The 23,702-nt window shown below is 37.3% G+C and overlaps 1 protein-coding gene across 2 annotated transcripts in view; it reads right to left on the reverse strand.

The window, feature by feature from the left end:
* Nucleotides 1-1,930: 1,930 nt before the first annotated feature.
* Nucleotides 1,931-23,702, reverse strand: part of AQR (aquarius intron-binding spliceosomal factor) — a 55,596-nt gene continuing 33,824 nt past the window's right edge. For both annotated transcript variants that reach the window (XM_070756231.1, XM_070756223.1), the window contains exons 20-35: nt 23,083-23,324; nt 22,289-22,429; nt 21,426-21,495; nt 20,832-20,942; nt 18,668-18,777; nt 17,543-17,678; nt 14,098-14,307; nt 11,739-11,876; nt 11,404-11,475; nt 9,685-9,872; nt 8,085-8,256; nt 6,607-6,777; nt 5,044-5,129; nt 4,397-4,571; nt 4,136-4,249; nt 1,931-2,391 (exon numbers count right to left, since the gene is read on the reverse strand). In XM_070756231.1, the coding sequence (XP_070612332.1) occupies nt 2,131-2,391; nt 4,136-4,249; nt 4,397-4,571; nt 5,044-5,129; nt 6,607-6,777; nt 8,085-8,256; nt 9,685-9,872; nt 11,404-11,475; nt 11,739-11,876; nt 14,098-14,307; nt 17,543-17,678; nt 18,668-18,777; nt 20,832-20,942; nt 21,426-21,495; nt 22,289-22,429; nt 23,083-23,324 (2,397 nt within the window). In that variant the 3' untranslated portion in view covers nt 1,931-2,130. The remainder of the gene's footprint in view (nt 2,392-4,135; nt 4,250-4,396; nt 4,572-5,043; nt 5,130-6,606; nt 6,778-8,084; nt 8,257-9,684; nt 9,873-11,403; nt 11,476-11,738; nt 11,877-14,097; nt 14,308-17,542; nt 17,679-18,667; nt 18,778-20,831; nt 20,943-21,425; nt 21,496-22,288; nt 22,430-23,082; nt 23,325-23,702) is intronic.

Consider the following 23,702-nt stretch of genomic DNA (forward strand, 5'->3'; position numbering starts at 1 on the left):
CCAGTATTTGGGTTTATTTTATTAAAAGGCACAAATTAGTTAAGACACTGGGATATTTTTAGAAAATAGGTTAGAAAGCCGATGTTCTTTAGCTGAGCTGGCCACATGTTGCCAGAAGGTTTTTCTGCCATTCATCATATTATGAATATTAGTTTATGTTATTGTATCACCATGTCTCATGGCTCTGTATAATAAAGCCATTCTCAGAGACAAATTAAAATCTGTGACTTATTTTATTTACTATAACCCTTAAGGAACCAAATTGTTTTACTTTTGCTAACACAATTCTATGATTTAGACTGTAAATAATTGTGTTAATCAGACAACTGATTTTCATTAATAGATGAGATCTTTATCCCCTATTAAGGCAGCAAAATCTTCTGTTACATCTCTGTTTAAGCAAAAGTTTCATACACAATATTTGTTAGTAAAGCTAACAAACTTGAAATATGCAATATAGTTTCAAAAATAATTTATTTTGATCTATGCAGTTTAGTGACATGGTCCTGTTGGCAACCTTTAGCATCAAATATAAATCTATAACTTTGGAACATATTTATCCTAGAGCATTGTAGGCACATAATTATGTGTCAAAACATAATTTTGCTGTTAAATAGATGGGTAGTATACCACCCATCTATTTAACAGCACATAGAAGAATTGGGCAATATTTGCTTTTATGTCATTATTTCTCTACTGGAACAAGAATAGTAACAATCCATTAGGAAAGTACTATGTCAGCCAACAGGTATGGGAAAATGGAATTATTTTTCCAGATTTAAAAAACACATACATGTTATCTTGCTTTCCCAACCCCCCACTTTTCCTAGTAGAAATTTATAAGCAAGGGAAGGAGATGAAAAAGCCAATTTAACATGCAGTTTAATTTCTATAATTAGCAAACATTTTATTCTTATAGTGGCGCAATCTAATAATAGTATTTACCTTCTCCAAATAAGGTAATCCTGAGCCTTTTTTAGAACATAACCCAGTATCTCATAATCCGTTTCTATTAAAAAACAACACATTATCACTCCAGTATAATTGCAATAATCCTAGCAAAGCTACAATTGATAATTTTAAAATGCTGCAATGTTTTATAGTTCTCAGTGTTTATGATGTATTTATCTCCTATCTAGCTTAACTATTTATAATATTTAGACAACTGGTATTGATAATAATTTTACAGATGTTTTATACTTTTAATTTTGATATTTGATTTTAATGTTTATTTTATTAAATTTTACATGTAGTTTTATTTTGGAATGACTATGTTCAGAGTTGGATTGCACTTTCTTTAACAAAGGATTTGCTGGTTGTGAGCGTGCACACATACACCCCTTTAGGAGAAAAAGAGCTTTAAACATGCTCCTAATCAGCTCAGGCAGCTCCGTTGAGAACAGCAGGGGTGGTGCAGAGTGCAGCCGGGCCAGCCAACAAGCCAGAAAGTTATAAATGGATAGCATACAACAAGTGTGGGTGGGTAGATCCAACTAGCAATCGGAGCTAAGGGTTTGCCCAAATCCTTGCGACCATGCAGCAGTCCACAACTGTTTTATTTTATTTAATTATATTTAGAGACTGCCCATCCTCCTTGTAGGAGGTTCTGTGGAAATATGCTGGTGTACCATCAAAATCAAAATAATAAGTATTTTATTATCTATTCCTGTCTTGTTTCCTAACCAAGTATTTTTTTCCAGTACTGCATCAGTTGAATTTCCCAGCCAGCATGAGTCTGAGAGAGGAAATACCAACATATTTAACCAATACCACTTTAGAGAAGCTTGATCTCTGGGAGCCTATGTGTGAAAATATAAATCTCTGGTGTTTTTTAGTATTACTTCTGCTATCAACTAACTGTGATATTTAAAACAAATAGATTAAGATTTTCCAGAAGTTTTTCAATACAAAAAAAAAAAAGACACAGCAATAATTTAAAAAATCTTTTACTAAATGTGATGCCATTGTGTCTGTTTCTTGTTTATGGTCATATAAATGATTCACTTCATATTTATAGTACAAAATAAAAAAAGAAATCTGAAGTATCATTAATATTTACAGCAGCTGATCCACGAAAGCAATGGATACATTTTTTACTAAATCTTTTTTTCAGTCCTGAAAAGGCAATGTTCATTTATCTGCATCAAGTTCTGTTTCACTGTCTTCACTATCACTATCTCTTCCAGGATGTTCAGGCATTTTCCGATGCTCTTCTTCTTCCTCTCTTGTCTTTGGTTTCTCGTTCAAAATGTTCTCTTTTATGGTATCCCCAGACATAGCTTTGATTTCAGTTCCTGTTTCCATTTCAGATTCCTTCCTCTGGACACCTTCATTTTCCTGCAGTTTGGATATTTCACTGTCTTCAACAAGTTTTGGAGGAGGTAATAAATGCTATGATGGAAAAAAAAAGATGTGTTTTGTTTAAAAACAATTTCAACATAATACAGATTTCCAGCAGCAAGGGAAAAAAATCAATATATACTACATTGGTTGCAGAGCCACATGCTGATTTAGACAAATAACTCCAAATAACTTGTCTGAATTTATTGGAGTGGGCATCTATAACAAACTTAATGAAATAAATAAATTTTAATTTATATAATATCTTTAACAGATAATTATTTTATTTGCAGTTTTATATATGAGAGACATTACATAGGTTTCTATAGGTTTAAGTTGATTCCACAGAATTTTTGAATGCTCTAAGATTAAAATAAGCATTTGAATATGCTGAAATTTTATAAATTGTTTTATGCTACTTAAACCAATTTTTGTTATTGCTGCATTCTGAAGAAGAGAATTGCTATTTGTGGGACAAAAATATAATATTTAAGTAGATTCTTATAGAAAGGATTAAAAATTCCACTAAAACTTTAATAAATAATGCTATGAATATTTCTCCAGTCTTATCTTTCTGATATAAAGTCCACCTCCAACAATATTCTTTGTCACAGTTTCAAGTGGAGTTCTTATTTACATTAGAATTTAAGATAACTTACTATGTATTTAACTGATGCTTCTAACAGTCAGATATAAGTTTGATGCTGTATTCTGGAAGAATAGCAGTCAAACTTAGAAATTACTAAATGACTGTATCTGGGTTCCATGCTATGCGGTCAAAAATATTTTTGGTAGACTAATTATAGACATTCAGAAAAGCCTCAAATTAGAGATTCCTTTGTATTTGGCTAAATATATATTTTTATCTGCCGGATGCAAACTAAGATTCCTTCTGTGATGCAGCTGGTACAATTTCTATCCATATACGATTAGTGTTATTCAGATCTTTTTGAAAGAAAACTAACATGAAGCTAAAAATAACATTTTAATAGTGCAATTGAAAATGCACTTCCAGTACTTCCAAGTCTGTGGGAACGAGCTATGTACAAACATCTTTAGCTAGTTGCAAGTAGTATAAAGAGTAAGATTTCAATGAGCTTCCCTTCACATTAATTGGTCACAGAGTTCCCAGTCATATGAACGAATATACTGTACTCTAGTGTCTGCCAAACAATTTTCTACAAATAATAATAAAAAGACATCACACAGGGTTTTTTTCTCCACATCAAAATTCTGTCTGTTATTTGCTTGTTTTTAATTAGCTGCAGTTTCAGAACAAATGGATGTAGTACGCATTGCCAATTGTTATTTAACCATGCCTTAAACGAACAGCTAATCTATAAGTGTTATACTTCCCATGCAACGGCTGTTTTCAGAGGTTAACTGAACTATGGTTTATCAACATGTAAATGAACCTAATTTATATACCTGGCTTCTCTCAAACTGTAATACAGGTATGAAGTGAATTTAAGACACTTTTAATTAATTGGACTGCCATTAAATTAATTAATCTTGTTTTGAGCTGCTATTTCTTCTTCTGTACTGATTTTGGTGTCTGCTGTTTGGTCACTGTTGTTACGAAATTAATAAAATTTCTCTTTGTCAACTTTCTGTACGTGAAATATAGAATTAGTTCATACTGTTTACAAAGTTATTTAAAGCATAAAAGACTTATTAAAAATAAAATCAACCAAATAAAATCAACTATGTTCTTTTGTTATCAGAAAGTATTAACAAGGTTTTCACGCAGAGCTTTTAAATTAAGCATGTTTTTCTTCAACTTTAATTTTTTTACCTGTCGGTGTTGGTGTGTACTTTGGATCATATGCATATACATGTTGTAGACAAAATTAGCCATCTGAGGCATATTCTTTATAATATGAACTTGATGAGATGGATGTTTTCCATTCTAAGGGAGGGAAGAAAATGATAGTAAGTTTTGGAACTAAAACAACGAACAACCACTTCTTCAGTAATATAAAAAAATGAATACAATATAAAGGATATATTTTTAACCATTTAATCATTAAACAGAATTCAAGATAGCTTGTTGTACCTGACGAGTAGCTGGAAAATACTCTTCAGGGACTATATGCAGTTGAAGAGGACGAGCAGTAAGCTGGCTGAAGGCTGGAGTCAGCTCAAAGCAGTTCTGGAATAGTGACACTCGTGCAAATATATACAGACCAAGCCTGGCTCTTGACATAGCAACCACCAAACGCCGCACATCCCTTCAGGAAGGAAAAATTAAACAGTTCTACTATTTACACCCAGCAATGATATTTAATAAAACACTATTATGACCACATGCAACCAAAAACCCTCCTGAAAATTAAAGCAGGAAACTTATTTCCTTTGAATTAATACAAATTGAATCCGTGCCCATTTTTCCTTTAAAATTGAAGATAACAGTTCTGATACATATATCTCTGTGTTAGAAACTTTAATCAGCAATAAATACATTTTAAAACATCAATTTCATAATTGGTCTTTAAAATTGGAATTAATGTTGCATTTATGGAATCTAAGTGTGAAGAGATAGAAAATAGGTAAGGTGTCCTGTCTCAGTGGCTCACTGATACATAAAATGGGATTCAATTGAGTTTCTACTCATAAAAAGTCCATTTTACTCATAAATACTCCAAACCTCTGCATACATATTCCACTTATGGTAGGATAGCAGTTGTTCTCTGTATTGCTTACCTCAAGTGTCCAACTGCTTTTGTTCGCACAAGTGAAAGGATGATGTAATCATTTTGCTGACCTTGAAACCTGTCCACAGTCGTCACCTAGCAAAGAAAAAAAGAGTACATTAATTAATTGCCACATACACACACACAATTAAATAAACCAATGTATGGAGTTAATGGTATCAAAAGAAAACTACTCTAGGAGGGATGGCAGAATCCTGGGATGGAGTTAAAAGAAAGATCAGTCTAGAATCCCTATGTAGCTACAAGCGAACTGATTGCAAAGTAAGTTCTTGAATTCTGTTGTTCCTTATCTAACCCCAAGAAGTGCTGTTAGTTGAGAAAATTCCTATGCATAGACATGATTAGCAACAAATCCATTTAATTGGACCTTCACATGTGGACCTGGTTCTTTTTATCTGTAAACGTTTTGCTTTATTATGACAAGCTAACACTTGTAAAGATACCATTTTTATTATATACATTTATCAATCAAAGCACTCCTTCCCTCTGTAATATATCTTATGGTCCCACAATGAGAGTGAGTGCAAGCCGTTGGATAATATGTACCACTTTCTTTGTTCCATTCCAGTCCAGTTTCTTCTAAATTTGCTGTCTCATATCCTTTATTTTTGTTTAGAAACATAGAAACATAGAAGACTGACGGCAGAAAAAGACCCCATGGTCCATCTAGTCTGCCCTTTTACTATTTCCTGTATTTTATCTTACAATGGATATATGTTTATCCCAGGCATGTTTAAATTCGGTTACTGTGGATTTACCAACCACGTCTGCTGGAAGTTTGTTCCAAGGATCTACTACTCTTTCAGTAAAATAATACTTTCTCATGTTGCCTTTGATCTTTCCCCCAACTAACTTCAGATTGTGTCCCCTTGTTCTTGTGTTCACTTTCCTGTTAAAAACACTTCCCTCCTGAACCCTATTTAACCCTTTAACATATTTAAATGTTTCGATCATGTCCCCCCTTTTCCTTCTGTCTTCCAGACTATACAGATTGAGTTCATTAAGTCTTTCCTGATACGTTTTATACTTCTTAATGTTTCTTAATGTTTTTTTCAAAAATGGTTTTTCTTGTGAGCCACTCAGTCATTTGGCATATAAATCAAATCATCTCCCACCCACCCCGAGAGTCAGGGTCAGTTTCCATCTATTCTTTATATGGCAATGACCATATTTGCCTTTATGTTTTTTACTAACTGAGAACTAATTCTCACATTCTCCTTACGGATTTAATTACTGATTTTCAACAAACTGGTAAAAATATTAACTTTTAAAATGCAAGTCTATGCTTTTTCTAATACAAAACTTAATATTTTTTTTGTATGCACAACAAATATGTCATAATAAATTATTATTTCCTGCAGTCGACCAAGTAGAATGCTAAATTAAAGTAGTTAAATAGGAAAGACAGGAAGTAAGAAAGCAAATGAATGATTTCTATTCTACAAAGTGTGCAGTTCAGAGGCAATATTCAATATGCTGAATGTATTCTAACAGTTGTTACTTGCTCTGCACTTTTGTTGAGATGTATATTATTTGCTATTTGGAATGTTACCTTATTTGGTCTTCCAATCAATGGATTATTCCCACAACGCTGATTGATAATATCCCGAATCAGATGTTTCTGCCCATTGTAAGTTGTCAAGATGCTTATCTTTTCTGCAGGGTATCCTAGCAGGCACATGTACATGAACAGTGCAACAACATATTCTGCCTCACCAAGATTCTGGAATTAAAAAAACAACAACTGCAAATCTGTTTCATGTATCAGATCACAGAATATTCATACAATTATGGCCAGGGAAAATCACTCCAACGCTTACTGAAAAGACGCAACATTCACCATGCCTATGTTAATCCTCCCTGATCTGCCATGGAAAGGCAAAGAGGTCCTCTTTCTGTTGAAGTAGAGCCATACTGACTTGATCTATCAATTGGGAAGATAGGATATTTCTATGCATGCATAGAAGACTAAACAGAAGAAATCACTCCTCCCCATTAAAAGCAAAGTGTTGCTCATGGAATTACTTTAAGAAACTTTGGTTTGTAGAGGAAAAAGCCAGATTCCAGTCCACTTTGTTCTCCTAATTGTAAACATAATTGTACACTCTCCTTCCAGGAAAAAAGTTAAGTTTAAATTCCTATATCTTGCTTGTAAATTCTGATTGGTAATCTCCTTATTTTACATAAATGATATATAGGTAGTCATTGACTTAAAACCAAAGGTGACTTATGACCATTGCAGCATTTCCATGTTCACGTGATCAAAAGTTCAGACACTTGGCAACTGTCTCATATTTATGACAGTTGCAAAGTCCCAGGGTCATGTGATCACCTTTTGCGAATTTCTGACAAGGAAAGTCAGTGGGGAAATCAGATTCACTTAAACAACCATGCATGTAACATTACAACTGTGTTTTGCTTAACAACCGTGGCAAGAAAGGTTGTAAAATGGGGCAAAATTCACTTAGCAACCATAAATTTTGCATTTAATTGTGGTCATACGTTGAAGACTGCCTGTACACATTTCAGCAATAGATGACAGTTTCCAGAAAGACTAGTTTAAGCATTCTGCAAGGCAGATGGGAAATTTCTAAATTTGATACAGAAATAAAATAAATATCTCTTTATGAATATCAAGTTGCAATAATTATTATAATTCAGTTATCAACTTGTAAGATTTAATGCCATCTTCAAAATGAGAGAAAACTATAGGGTGTTTTAAACCCTGATAATGAAAAGAAATACAGAAGCTTCTAGCAAAAATTCACTTTGCTATTTATTGAACTTATATCCTACCTTTATTCCAGCCAACCAAAAGTGACTACATATCTCATCATCTCAAATAAGGTTTTACGAACACTGATTTTGTGTGTGAAGAAGAGATTGCTATTTTTGCAACTTAATACCATATAATTTGTTAATTATATTTTATCCCACCACACTAAAGTCCACAGATGAATTCTATGTCTTCATAATTAACCTGTCTAAAAAATATTGTTAATATACAAACTGATGATCTGGATTTATTACCTGATAGAAATAAGGATTTGGTTCAGATTCTCCTATGCCATGGAAATCCTCTACATTTATAAGCTGGAAGTCATACAAAAACCCAGCATTTGCTGTTCTGAATTCAGGTAAAAGCTGTACATGCGGCAAGTTGCCCAGTATCTTATATCGCCAATTGTAGAGATTGCATAAGCTTTATGGAAAAACATAATGAAAGTAGTAATTAATTCAATTCTTATAAAAATATTTTACTATTCTCAGTATCAATGATACCTACCTTTTGCAACAGCAGCAAGCAGACAAGGATGTCAAGGATATCAAGAAAGTAAACTCTATATAGATACAGTATTTATACATTCTAGCTATTAAAAAAATTGTTTTCATCATTTGAAAAGACCCTCACAGATTAGAACTACAGTGTTCCCTCGATTTTCGCGGGTTCGAACTTCGCGGATAGCCTATACCACGGTTTTTCAAAAAATATTAATTAAAAAATACTTCGTGGTTTTTTTCCTATACCACGGTTTTTCCCACCCAATGGCGTCATATGTCATCACCAAACTAATAATTTTTGCAAATAAATAACCAAAAAAAAAATAATTATTGTTAATAAATAATTATGTTTATAAATATCAGGATCACTAAGTGTCTTATTCAATGGTGAGTACCAGTAATAATGGTGAGTAAATGGTTGTTAAGGGAATGGGAAATGGTAATTTCGGGTTTTAAAGTGTTAAGGGAAGGCTTGTGAAACTGTCCATAGCCAAAAATGGTGCATTTACTTCCGCATCTCTACTTCGCGGAAATTCAACTTTCGCGGGCGGTCTCGGAACGCATCCCCCGCAGAAATCGAGGGAACACTGTAGTCCTTCAATGTTATATTCAAGTTGCATGAAGCATCACCTGGATCAGCCATTTAGCACAATCCACTGAATAATTCCATTATTCAGCATTACATTGGGGGAATGTAATTTGAACATAAAAGACTTGTTGGCCTACTTAAATTAGTTCAATAAACTCAATAAATTCCTTAATATATAAAATATGGACAAATGTGTTTCAACAAATAAATTCCTACCATTTGCCTATGAAAGGAAGTCTTGTATGTACTCAGTTCCAAATGGTTCTAAGTATCTTACATGAAGCAACAAAAATCCAAAATCATTAATAATCACAACATCCTCTAATGGGGTGTCCCCAACCTTTCTGGCTCAGTGGACTGCTGCCAGCCATGGGGCGCAAAGGATGGTTTCAAGCATGCATGCTATTTGCACAAATGCAGCTTCATGTACTTGTGCATTTGCATGCCACTTGTCACCAACATGCCACAGCCCAGCACTGGGCTGTGTTCCAGGGATTGGGAATCCCTACCCTAATGGAATTAATTTAATACTCTTTCATCCCCACATGCGTTACTAAAGATCCATGAAGTGCTTAACAATGTACCAGAATAAAAAGGAAGTAGATACATGGAAAATACCAAGAACATTGCAAAGGATGAAGTATATTTCAGAGTGTAAGGACCAATTTCAATAAAATTACAAACCAATTGCAATGTAACCTTAACGTTATCATTTATTTTTCATTACACAACATCCTTTAAATTCTTCCTATGCCTTACCTTGCTCTTGCTCTCCCTTGTGCATCTAAGTCAATAGTTGGCACTCCGACACGAACAAATCGTGTAAAAAGAGACTGTTCCATGTTTGAGTATTTTTGAAAAGCCATGTTTTTAATGACTGGTGGCAATTGATGATGATCTCCAATCATTATCCACCGCTTTAATCGGCTGAATCCATCCTGTGGGTTCTGATAAATATAAATAAGATTCTAGCATTAGCATTATTATTATTATTTATTAAATTTATATGCCACCCCTCCCCAAAGAATTGGGGTGGCTTTCAATTATATTATCAATTATAGACAATTGATCAAAAACTATGATTGTACTGTAAATGATTGAACTGATTTAGTATCTTAGTTTTGATGTTGCATACTAATTACATGAATCAAGTACATTAAAAAAATAGAGTTGCATTAGTAGATGTGTTCTTTGTACAGGCTCTATCAGCCACTTCTATAGCTGGAGTCAAAGTGAAGAAGCTGCTATATTCCGTACAATTCTATCTTCCAGAATCTGTCACCTAGGAGCTAAACTGGATGATGGGCCTAGCTTAACATTTGCTACAGCCGTGATGGCGAACCTATGGCATGTGTGCCACAAGTTGCACGTGGAGCCATATTGGGGGGGACATGAGCTCGGGGTGATTTTGTGGCCTTCTTGGAGCCAGGAAACAAGCTGTTTCCAGTCTCCAGAGGGTGTGGGGAAGGCCCCCCTTTTTTGCTCTCCTCAAGTTTCAGAGCCTTTCCAGGAGCCTGGGAAGGGCAAAAACGGTGCCCCTCCCCTGAAGATCTTCAGGAAGTCAGAAATGGCCGGTTTCCATTCTGGCCTCCTAGGACCTCCAGGGGAATGGGAAAGACTCCGCCCTCCCCAAGCTCCTAGAAAGGCTCTGAAGCGTGGGGAGTGGAAAATGGGTGTGCCATCATTTGCTGGGAGTGGGGAAGGAAATTATGGATGTGACCCATGTGCGCAACCCTCCCATGCTCCCCCACTTTTGGCATGTGAACCAAAAAGGTTTCATCATCGTTGGCTTATAGCAGTAACACTTACATACTACATCACAGTGCTTTATAGCCCTCTCTAAGTGGTTTACAGAGTCAGCAATCCGGGTCTTCATTTTACCAACCTTGGAAGGATGGAAGGATGAGTCAATCTTGAGCCGGTGGGAATCAAACAGCTGACCAGCAGTCAGCAGAATTAGCCTGCAATACTGCACTCTAACCACTGTACCAACATGGTTCTATCCAAACTCACCCACCAGATACTAGTCTTGTTTCTGGTCCACACTGGTTGATTTCCACCTGCAAATTCCCCGATCAGATAGGCGAGACTTGGTCTCCAATGTTAAACATAATATCAAACCCCAGACCTCCATTCTTTCTCATTAAATTTAACTGGAACATACCAACTTGCAATTACTTTTTTTTAATGTGAAACAATTCTGCATTTACAGAATTGTAATCTGTTATGAATGGGTAACACATGCTTAACAGAAAACAAAATATTTTTCACTATTGTAGCCCTTGGATTAAGAAACTAGTCCATCAGATGACTCAAATTTGTGATTACTATAGAGAGATTCTTGTCAAGGAAACTTTGTTTAACCTATCAGTCATAACATTTAAATGACTTCCTTCTATTCAAACATCAAACCACTAAAATAATAGTTTCTTATTAATTTGTAAGTGTAATACATTGAAGTAATGCTTCAGTGGTTACCTGCAAAAGGAGTGGTATAAAAGTTTCAATTTCCAATATCTGGGCAGCCTCTTCCATTAAGATGTTATCATACTGAGAAATGATAAATGAAATATTTTAGCCAAAGTCAGAAATAGAAATACTGCAAAGTCAATTGAAGATGGTTACCTGTTTACCAAAATGCCGATAAAATATTGTATAGCCATAATCGTTACAAAATCTCTACAAAATTAGACTGGTACAATCATCGTTTGGAAGAGTAAACAAAAATAGCGATAATCTTTAGTATAACTGACTTCTGATTAAAAAAACTCTCAAAAGATACTTTTAAAAGTTTTAATATACTATGGTATTACCTTAAATCCTAGCTCAACTAAGTCATGACGTTTCAATGCAGCGTGAGTACAAGTCATAGCAATAATCTTCGCTTCCTTCACAAGTAAATACTTTGATCTATCCAGTCCACTACGGAGCAATTCAAATGCTCTAAATTCCTACAGAAAGGGAAAAAACAAACAAACCTAAAATACTATGAAAAAGATCAGAATAGTAATGTCTTCAATAACCTGTGATAATCAAACAGACCAAATGCAATCCAGAGTGCTAGGGCTCTACCTGCATATCCATGTTCTACATAGAGCTGTCTTTGGAGGCCATCCAGAAGCTACAAAGGAGGCCGAACGCAATGGCACAGAAAATTACAAGTGCATCACAGTAACCCATGTAACATCATTACACAGGATTCCTACAGACCAGAGTTCCCCAAGCTTTCTGGCTTCCCATATGTGTGGAAGAGGGAAGAGGGGATGGTTCTGTGTGAGTAGCCAGCAAATGTGCATGTGCATGCAGGTTTATTTGCACAAATCCCATACAGGCACACTCAGCACTTTGTAAAATGATAATATGTATTTTGGGTTGCTGCCCGCCCGAAATGCAATGCTCTGTTTTCGTCTCCGCACATTCCGTTTTTGGAATCAGGGAAAGAATCGTGGTGCTTCCACCTAAAAATGCTTTCTTCCACGATTCCAAAAACAGAGCGTGCAGAGATCAACAAAGAGCATTGCGTTTCGGACGGCAGGCAGCGCCGGTTGCACACCCCATTTTTGGAGTAGGGGAAAGTGTTTTCAGGCTGCAGCGCCGGCCGGAATCACCCACCGCCTGAAATGTGATGCTCTTTTTTTGCCTGGTCATGTCCCGTTTTCAGAATGGGGGTGGGTGGGTGGTGGGTGGCTCCGGCCCGTGCTGCAGCCCAAAAACACTTTCCTCCCCATTCCAAAAACAGGGCATTAGGCGACAAAAAAACCCCATCACCTTTCAGGCAGTGGTGATTTTGGCCGGCACTGCAGCCCAAAAATAGTTTCCTCTCCGATTCCAAAAACAGGGCGTGCAGCCAGCGCTGCCTGCCACCCAAAATGCAATGCTCTTTTTTTTATCTTTGAACGTTCCATTTTTGGAATGGGGAGGAAAGTGATTGACCTGAGAGCACAAAGCCTGAAATAGTAATCAAGATATTGAAATAACTTGGGTCTTCTGGCACAAACTGCCACAAATCACCACCAAAATCAATCAATAAAAATCTCCAAATCATGATCTCAAGAAACCCGATTTGAGGACTTAGGTGGGAGAATCTGTGGTTCTCTGTGGTTCTTGTGTCACTTGGAAGTTGCTTTCTGCAAAGGTGCAGGGAGCTTGCCCAGAAGCCTGGCAATGTGTTTATGAGATGGCAGCGTTCAGAAGGACTGAAATGCTGTCTCTCTATCAGGCCTTAACGCAAGAAAGTCAGGCTTTCAATTGCTAGGGCTATAGGAAGGGAGATGGTTCGGGAGGTGGAAGTGGAGCCTTCGGTACCAAGTTCCTCTTCTGCCCGCATGAAAATCATTTCCCACGCCACCCTCTCCAGTTAAATGCCCAGAATTGGTTTTTTTCTTCTTTTGCTCCCCCAAAATTAAGGTGCATCCTATACTCCAGTATGTCTTATACTCTGAAAAATACGGTGTGTGTGTGGTATCTAGAATCTTTTTGCACAACAGTTACGTGCATTCACCTTCTCTTCCATAAGTCTAAATAAAGATTTTCAGTCATCCAAGTAGTGTGGTCTGGAAATTAAGTCATGGCAACTGGACTTCTTTTCTTCTTGTTGGTTCAAAACGTTTTGCTGCTTATCGAAGAAGCTTCTTCAGACTTCCAGGGAAGTTTCATTTCTCACCTAATCCGGAAAGGCTTGTTAGATGAGCAGGCAGAGTTGTTGAGATGTTAATGTTCCAACTCCTAAATCTTTTAATCTAAGTTGGTCATTAAGTGTGGCCTTAATGCTTAGATAAGCAGCAAACTGTTTGGAACCAACAAGAAAAGAAGTCTAGTTACCATGACTCAACTTCCAGACAAAATTTTAAAAAACCAATATGCTGCCTAAAAATTAGTATTAAGCAAACAAGCTTATCGATTAAAAAATAATCTTTACCCCACTCAAAGTACTTTAAATTTTGGAAATGTTGGGAATGTTGTAGGTAGGTTTTTATCTTTTACATGGGTTGAAATTTTAGTGTTTTAGTTTACTATGTTCATTACCTATATCAAAGGGAGGGGAGAGTATTCACTGCTCAATAACATCTAATTTGAAGGATCTTATATAAATCCATTACAACACTGTGGTACAACTACTTTTTTCTAAGTAAGAATGAATGTAATAGCATTATTCTATTTTGATAATCTTACCTCAAGTTGAGTAAATATTTTCTTAATATGTCTAAAACATCCTTCAGCAATTTCCATATCTTCAATGTGAGATCTGCCTTTAAAAATTGGCTGAGGGGCATTTGCAAAATATTGTTGGAAAGGAAAAAAGTTGCTGATATCAGCAACTTCAGAAGGCTTGCTGCCTTTAACTTTCACTTTGCTCATATACTCTTCCCAGCGAGACATTACCTGATTTTAAAAGAAAAAAATACATTAATATAACCAGAGTCAAAAGAGGGTTGTACGTAATTATGGAAATGCCCTATGACGTCTGCACCTTGCTCCCATTATTTATTTATTAATTATTTATTTATTATTTAGATTTGTATGCCGCCCCTCTCCGCAGACTCGGGGCGGCTCACAGCAAAACAAAACAATTCGTAACAAATCTAAATTATAATTTAAAATATTTAAAAAACCCCATTTACTAAACAAACATACCTACAAACATACCATGCATAAATTGTATATGCCCGGGGGAGATGTCTCAGTTCCCCCATGCCTGACGACAAAGGTGGGTTTTAAGGAGCTTACGAAAGGCAAGGAGAGTAGGGGCAGTTCTAATCTCTGGGGGGAGCTGGTTCCAGAGAGTCGGGGCCGCCACAGAGAAGGCTCTTCCCCTGGGGCCCGCCAACCGACATTGTTTAGTTGACGGGACCTGGAGAAGGCCCACTCTGTGGGACCTAATCGGTCGCTGGGATTCGTGCGGCAGAAGGCGGTCCCGGAGATATTCTGGTCCAATGCCATGAAGGGCTTTAAAGGTCATAACCAACACTTTGAATTGTGACCGGAAACTGATCGGCAACCAATGCAGACTGCGGAGTGTTGGTGAAACATGGGCATACCTAGGTAAGCCCATGACTGCTCTCGCAGCTGCATTCTGCACAATCTGAAGTTTCCGAACACTTTTCAAAGGTAGCCCCGTGTAGAGAGCATTACAGTAGTCGAACCTCGAGGTGATGAGGGCATGAGTGACTGTGAGCAATGAGTCCTGGTCCAGATAGGGCCGCAACTGGTGCAGCAGGCAAACGCCCCCTCGCCACAGCTGAAAGATGGTTCTCTAATGTGAGCTGTGGATCAAGGAGGATGCCCAAGTTGCGGACCCTCTCCGAGGGGGTCAATAATTCCCCCCCAAGGTGATGGACGGACAGATGGGATTGTCCTTGGGAGGCAGAACCCACAGCCACTCCGTCTTATCAGGGTTGAGTTTGAGTCTGTTGACACCCATCCAGGCCCCAACAGCCTCCAGACACCGGCACATCACTTCCACTGCTTCGTTGACTGCATTACAAAAGCATCCTTCCCCATCAAACTTTCTTGATTATTGGAACTCAAAATACATGAAGAAAAGAGCCAGTACAGTGTAGTGTTTAAGGCCTTGGTAAGGCCACACTTGGAATAATGCATCCAGTTTTGGTTGCCATGATGTAAAACAGATATTGAGATACTAGAAAGAGTGCAGAGAAGAGCACTGAAGATGATTAGGGGACTGGAGGCTAAAACATATGAAGAACGGTTGCAGGAACTGGATATGTCTAGTCTAATGAAAAGGACTAGGGGATGACATAACACCATCCAATATCTAAGGTTGCCGCAAAGAACAGGGAGTCAACTTATTCTCCAAAGGACCTGAGAGCAGGACAAGAAACAATGGGTGGAAACTAATCAAGGAGAGAAGCAACTTAGAACTAAGGAGAAATTTCCTGACAGAACAATTAATCAGCGGGACAACTTGCCTCCAGAAGTTGTAAATTCTCCAACACTGGAAGTTTTCAAGGAGAGATAAGATAACCATTTGTCTGAAGTGGTATAGGGTTTCCTATCTAAGCAGGGGGTTGGACTAGAAGACCTCTAAGTTTCCTTCCAACTCTTATTCTATATCTGAGGCTAGTAATAAGAGGATATGAGTTCTAGTCCCGCTTTCAGCACAAAACCAGCTGGGTAACCTTAAGCCAGTCACTCTCGCTCATTCTTAGGAAGCAGAAAAAGGCAAACCACGTCTGAAAAGCCTTGAAAAGAAAGTGACTGACTAGGAAGTTGCCAGGAGTAAAAAAAAACTGATTTGAAGGGACTAAGAAAGACCTCTCTCCATGAAGGAACACTACTGAAAAAGGAGTTTGAAATACAGTGATCCCCCGAGTTTCGCGATCTCGATCTTTGCGAAACGCTATATCGCGATTTTTCCACCCGATGACGTCACTCCCTTCCTTTCTCATCTTTCTTTCTCTCTCTCTTTCTCTATCTTGCTTCTTCCTCTCTCACACTCTCTTCCTCCCTCTCTCATCTCTTTCTTTCCTTCTCTCTCTTTCTCTATCTCTCCCCCTCTTGCTCTCGAGCGGCAAGCGAGCAGCCGGGCGGGCGGGTGAACGGGCAAGCGGAGCGGCCGGGTGAACGGGCAAGCGAGCAGCCGGGCGGGCGGGCGGGCAAGCAAGCGGCCGGGCAGGCAAGCGAGCAGCCGGGCGGGCGGGTGAACGGGCAAGCGATCTTGGGGTTTCCCCTTTGCCTGGGCGGCGGGAAGACCCAGGGAAGGTTCCTTCGGCCGCCCAACAGCTGATCTGCTCCGTAGCACGGCAGCAGCGAGGAGCCGAAGATGGAGTTTCCCCGTTGCCTGGGCAATGGGGAAACCCCATCTTCGGCTCCTCGCTGCTGCCATGCTGCGGAGCAGATCAGCTGTTGGGCGGCCAAAGGAACCTTCCCTGGGTCTTCCCCGCCGCCCACACGCAAACTCCACCATCTGCGCATGTGCGGCCATGAAAAAAAAGGGCGCGCATGCGCAGATGGTGTTTTACTTCCGCACCGCTATATCGCGAAAAATCGAGTTTCGCGAGGGATCTTGGAACGGAACCCTCGCGAAACCCGAGGGATCACTGTAATGGAAACATCACTCTTTTGTATGCGTTTTTTAAATAACTCTATTCAACTTTTAATTGGAATCTGGGCAACTAAAGGGACCATACCTTATTTCCTTTCAGAATGTATATCATAATAATTGAAGTGGATTAATGCATTCAAATATATATATGAAAAAACTACAAGCCTTTCTTAATTATGCTTTCTAATATATATAAGTTAACAAAACAAATAAAAGCATAATTAAAGTATTAATTGCCACTTAACAAAGCACAACCAAAGTTTCAGTAAAAATTCTAATAGGTTTTAGCCAATTTCTAACTATGCTTGTATTTGTAATATCATTATTATTATTATTATCATTTAAGGACATTAAAAACATGAGTATCTTACATTCAAATGTGACTCAGACTATTCAAAACCATGCCATTGCCAAGACTTATATAGTGTTTCACTTGAGGCAACAAATGGGCTATAGGGCATGGTTCAGCAGCCTTCAGAGTCTGGAAGTGTGGACACTGTCACAGTGCTGTCTATCACTTCAGACTGTAAGTCTAATCTATTGGGTTCTTACTTGATATAAAAAGAAATGACCAGCTGTTTCACAAGTATAGGACACATCTCCTGGGACACCCAAACTTTCTTGTAATCGCCCAACTTCTCGCAGAAGTTCCAGTCTCCGAGACAGAACGTAGTTTACTCTTCCATACCTGCAGATCAGATTAACAATGGGAAGAATATATTTGACTGAACTGAATATTCCTTTTCTTCCATATGTTTTATTTCATTTTATGTCATGCAGCCTTTAATATACTCCCTTCATTATTATGGTAGTGTGTGTGTGTGTATTTACAGCAGCACGAAGCTTAAAACTTCAGCCTGATGATGGTGAATGTGATTTCACCGAAACGTCGCATAGACACTCAAAATATTACACGGGGCAAAACCCGAACTCAGAACAATCTACATACATATACCCATGAAAATCTACGAAAACAAATATATATATATCTTACCATGCCAAGACCATCATATATATATATATATATAGATAGATGATAGATAGATTAGATAGAGATAGATATACACATACACACACACAATCATATAATGAGGCATATTCTGTATACCAGCGATGGCAAACCTTTTTTGGCTTGGGTGGGCTGTTGGGCTGTTTTTCGCCGTCCCTGGGGTTCGGGAGGCTTTCCTGAAACCTGCGGATGGCAAAAAACGGCCCAACCAGAAGTTCATTTCTGAGGCTTTCTCGAAGCATGGGAAAAGTGAAAATGGATGAAAACAAAGCCGAAAATCAGCTGGCCAATATATGCATGTGCACTGGAGCTGGCATAGGGCAACATCTCAAGAGTCCTCATATATGGCTCCACATGCCACCTGTGGCACATGTACCATAGGGTTCGCCATCACTGCTGTGCAAAACACACACACATGCCTCACTATTATATGTTTAACATTTATTGTGTGTAGTTTGAAATATCCAGAAATAATGTAAACATGTTCTTTACATGTCCAGAAATAAAATTTGTCTAGGAGAGAAAACTGCACCATAAATATAAACAAGTCTTCCTGATTAATCTCTTGTGTTAGAAAAATGAATAGTTTAAAAAAAGAATAAAATTTTGGGGGATGGATTGGGGTAGATTGTGCAGCTTCACTTTATTTTGTTTGGCTATTGATTCACCTGCTAAAATCTTTCTCTGTTTCCAATTCTTCCTCTCCGTGTCCAAGACGCAAGAGATGACGCTCATCGACATCTAGAGCCATTATTTTCTCAAATAGTTGGTTCAAAGCCTAAAGGTTAACAAGAGGAATCAAAAGAGTAAAAAAAATTAGATGCTAATGAAAGGAAGTTTGATATACTGGAATAATTGTTTCTCTTTTAAGAAGTAAACTGAAAACAAAAATGAAGAGAGTATTTACATTAGGTTCAAAATCACTATATGCAGGGGCTGATGTGTGCTTTGAAACAAACCCACACTGTAGAGAAGGGGTGTCAAACTGGCGGCACATGAGCCAGATGCATCACGCAGAGCACATACTCTCTCCAGCTCCATAAATAAAATATTGCAATGCATGACATGACACCCATATGTGACACCCGTGCTTCAGAAACATTTCTTTAATTTGTCTTTTTTATGCATGTTTATATGTACATATGGCTTTTTATTTTGCTTTTATTATTTGTATAAATAACTCAAGGTAGCGAACATCCCTAATACTCCTTCCTCTGTTCCCCAAACTAAGAGAATGACTGGCCCAAAGTTATGCAGCCAGCTTCACGTTCAGGAATGGACCAATAACTTTAGCATATCATATCATATCATATCATATCATATCATATCATATCAATCTATTTATTTATTTATTGAATTTGTATGCCGCCCCTCTCCGGAGACTCGGGACGGCTAACAGCGACAATAAAACAGTGTACAATAGTAATTTGGTATTAGAAATGATTAAAAATCCATTAATATAAAAACCAAACATACATACATACAATGCATAGAATTGTAAAGGCCTAGGGGGAAAGAAGATCTCAATTCCCCCATGCCTGGCGGCAGAGGTGGGTTTTAAGTTGTTTACGAAAGGCAAGGAGGGTGGGGGCAGTTCTAATCTTTGGGGGGAGTTGGTTCCAGAGGGCCGGGGCCACCACAGAGAAGGCTCTTCCCTGGGTCCCGCCAGGCGACATTGCTTAGTTGACGGGACCTGGAGAAGATCCACTCTGTGGGACCTAACTGGTCACTGGGATTCGTGCAGCAGAAGGCGGTCCCTGACGTAATCTGGTAATCTTATAATTGCATCATTGCATTATCTTAGCAATAGCTTAATAATTATCATATCATGTTGATCTAATAGGTAAGTTGGGCATGGATAATTGTTCTCTCTGTGTGTCTGTCCTTCTCTGTTAGTTTTAATAGAACAAACTTCCATGTATTTGTCTAATTCCCACATGAAATCTTAATCTGATTAGATCTAATTAAATCAGCAACTAATTTAAGTTAATTATACTTGAATGAAGGACATTAAAACACTCTTCATCTAGTTTGCCTGGAGAGTTCTACTGCTTTGTATACAAGTCCTTATCCAACTAGAGTAGGGGCCCCCAATTTCCAATATGTGGATCTGCACCAGGTTGCGGCATGTCAGCAACTAGACCACATAAACAAATGAAGCCTTAACCACGGATGCAGGCAGCACACAAAACCACACCCCCTCCAGTCCGTAGAAAAACTTTTCTTCACAGATCCGGTCCCTGCTGCCCCAAAGATTGGGGGCCGATGAACTAAAGGCAAACTCAGCTGCCAAGAGCCTCTCGGTAAACAATCCACAATTAATGGACAACACCATTGAAAAAGTTTTCTCAGAAATCGTTAAGTATATTTTAGTTTTGCACAGTAAGACTTACATAGCTACTACTTTATTCAGTGCAGGATTGACCTAAATGACAGTAAGGTCTGAGTAAGATTATGTGGAAGAAATGTTCCTTCAGAAACTTGATCTCAAACCATTTTCAGTTTTAAATATTAATTCCTGTGCTCTGAATGGATTTATTCTTTCTATTTATGGTGTATATCACTATACATCACTATATCACTAATCCCCAGAAATGTCACCACTATAAATACTGTATCTCCTGACCTCGTGATGAATTTCAACTGTGGTTCAATTAATGTCAATACCTGCTCAAACACATCCAAATGGATAGTTTCTCAGATCAAATTAGTACATCAGTGAAGAAGATTCTAACTGGGCCACTTGGAAGGTAATTTGCAAATGATGCATTTCTTTTTGAAATTAAAACAAAGGCAATTCAAAAGCAATAAAGGAACATGTATTGAGTTTACCTGATTGGAATGTGTAACAATCAGAGTCCTCTGCTCAGGAAAGTTGTGATAGAGGTTAGATATTATCTGCACTGCCACATCAGTTTTACCTGTACCAGGTGGACCTACTACCTGCGGGGTGAAAATACATAACATATTTGGCATTTTACTCACTAGAGAAAGAGCTGTTTAAAAAGTAAAGAATTCAGAACAATCATAAAAATACAGTAAATATATTTTTTAAAATGAAGTTATCACATTATTTAGGAGGAAATAAAATGTGCATTTCAATTTGGAAGTGAAAGCACAAGGAAGAAAATACCGATCTTGAACATAGTTCTGATCCAGAGTTTATTGATTCTTTTATGATTTTCGGCTGGAAAATCAACTGAAACTCCAATTAAAGAAAGTCAATTTTAGTAAGGTTGCACAGTAATAACTATTATTAGAAAATATCTAAAATTCCACTCTTTCCCTTTTTAAATTTCCAGCAAAAAATATGAAATCCTTTCTAATGACTATACTGAATATTGGGAACCATTTATTTTGACAAGTTTGATACAAAAATGCAAAATTCTTCACTAATTATTCGTAAAGTATATTATTTGGTATTACCATTGTCAAACCAGGTTGCATTCCTGCCCGGATCGCTTCAATCTGGGTATGAGTAAATTGTATAGTATTGCTGCAAATTGAATAAAATTAAATCAGTTAATCCAAGGCATGGCACACTCGATCCAATTTAATTTATTTGACACTTTTATGCTTTTTTCTAACATAATTATCCATCCTTTTAAACCATAACACCTTGGTTACTCTATTTGTGTCCTAAATGAATCTACACATAGCAACAGAAAAGAATTCCTATTTTAAAAATCTATATATTACTTCAAGTCATTATATTACCTTTCCAAAATGAAACCACGGGTCGTCCCCATATGTAATTAGAATATTGCAAGCCCATTTTTAATCTATAAATATTTTAGTATAAACCTTAAAGAGATGATCTAGTGCTAAATAAATCTACCAATAAATCTATTCACTAAAGTATAGCAGTAAATATAACACTATCACAAATATTAAAATTTTACAAAGCATTAAAGTCGTGCTCACAATGTATTTATTTTATTTTATTTATTTATTATTTGGACTTCTATGTATTACCAAGAACAAAACTTTTTCTACCCTAATTCATTAAAGCAGCTGCATCTTTTGCAAGGTTCACACGGCTGCTTTGAAAGCTGACTCCAACTGCTCACGTATGCATAGAAAACACTTTCCATGCCAGCAAAACAAAGTGACTGTATATTAGCAGATTTACTGTGATTAAATGACATCATTCTCAAATTATATTACGCAGGTAACTCAGGATCATGTAAATTGTTTACAGAGATAATTACTCCAACGAACATGCCCTTAATTTGTTTGAGTTAACCATATCACATATGTACTTCCACAAAAAGCTACCACAATATTACCGCTTAGGTTGATTGTATGGGTAAGGACCTCTGTTAGGGATGACATGTGGCTCAACAACTAGTATTTTAGAACTTTCGGTATTTTCTTCATCGCACTCTTTCCGTTTCTTTCCTGCCACACTTCTGACTGGAAATGTTATCCTATTGGAAAAAATCACAGTCCTTCAGATTTAAATGCTACTTAATTATTAAAAGACCATTTTAGGCATGGAATAGCCATCTTGAGTGATCAGAACCATCAAATTTGTAGGAAAAATTCAAGACAATATAATACAGAAAAGCTGAGTTTTGGAATGACTGGAGATCAAGTAGATGTTTAAAGTAAATGTTCTAAGAAAACAAACCTGAATCAAGAAAGAGTTCTATACACAAGACAAGAATTGGTGTTGATCAGTGACAAGACAACAACAGGGAAAACAATTAAATACTGAGACCAAACTAATAAAGTAGAAATTAAGGGAAATTTAAAATTTGTTTTATAATCATAACCCTGCATTAATGAGCTGTCAAATTACAATGGCATAAAAGATACTGTTTGGAATGCCCAGAGGCAAAAATTCCCTCATGCAGTTTGATGGCCATTATGAGAACAGACTTCTGGATGACATGAGCTAGGGAACTCAGGGCACTGCTTATGTTCCAATAAACTTGTTCTGTGATTACAGAAATACATTTTCCAAAAATATAATGCATGCATATTTCATCAATGAGTAAAATAAACAGTGCCATTATTTTAATGAAAAACATGCTTATTAAAAAGTATTTTCACATTTGTACAAAGAAGAATGTCTCACCTGAATGGAGGAATTTGCAATGCTTGGTCTTCCACCGTTACTTTAATGTCATATCCAGGAAAGCTAGCTTTTAAGTGATCAATGGAAAGGAAGGTATCATTAAAATCCAAGCAGGCAATCTGATTTGGCATTTTTGAATAGTGAGCACTGCCAGGATCACCATAACCAAGGATAATGTCATGCAGCCAATTAGGAACGACACACTCTGTGTTCATCAGATTTCTTATAGTCTCCAGAACAGCCTGTAATAATTTATAAAATGTATGATAATAGCATCATCATCATTCATATTTAACTGCAAATAACTTATTCTTATGCTGGTAACACTTTTAAATTTACAGAAATTTCTGCTCCAAGAACTACATTGTAAAGGGTTGAGAAAGCAGAAAGAATGAAATAAAATGAATTAAGTTCATCATTTGAAGGCCCAATATGACATACTGTAATCTAGGGCCTGGATTCCGTAAAGGACTGGATGAGGGCCAAAACAATGAATCAATACTGAATCCTGGCAGGATGAAGATTGTGATTTCACAGATGTCATTATGCTAGCAGTCAACATAAGACTTTTAGCAATTTTCCCTTGCAAGCTCAGCAAAGGAATCGTGCTTCCGCTATTC

Source organism: Erythrolamprus reginae, chromosome 1, assembly GCF_031021105.1.
Source record: "Erythrolamprus reginae isolate rEryReg1 chromosome 1, rEryReg1.hap1, whole genome shotgun sequence".
Taxonomy (NCBI): Eukaryota; Metazoa; Chordata; class Lepidosauria; order Squamata; family Dipsadidae; genus Erythrolamprus; species Erythrolamprus reginae.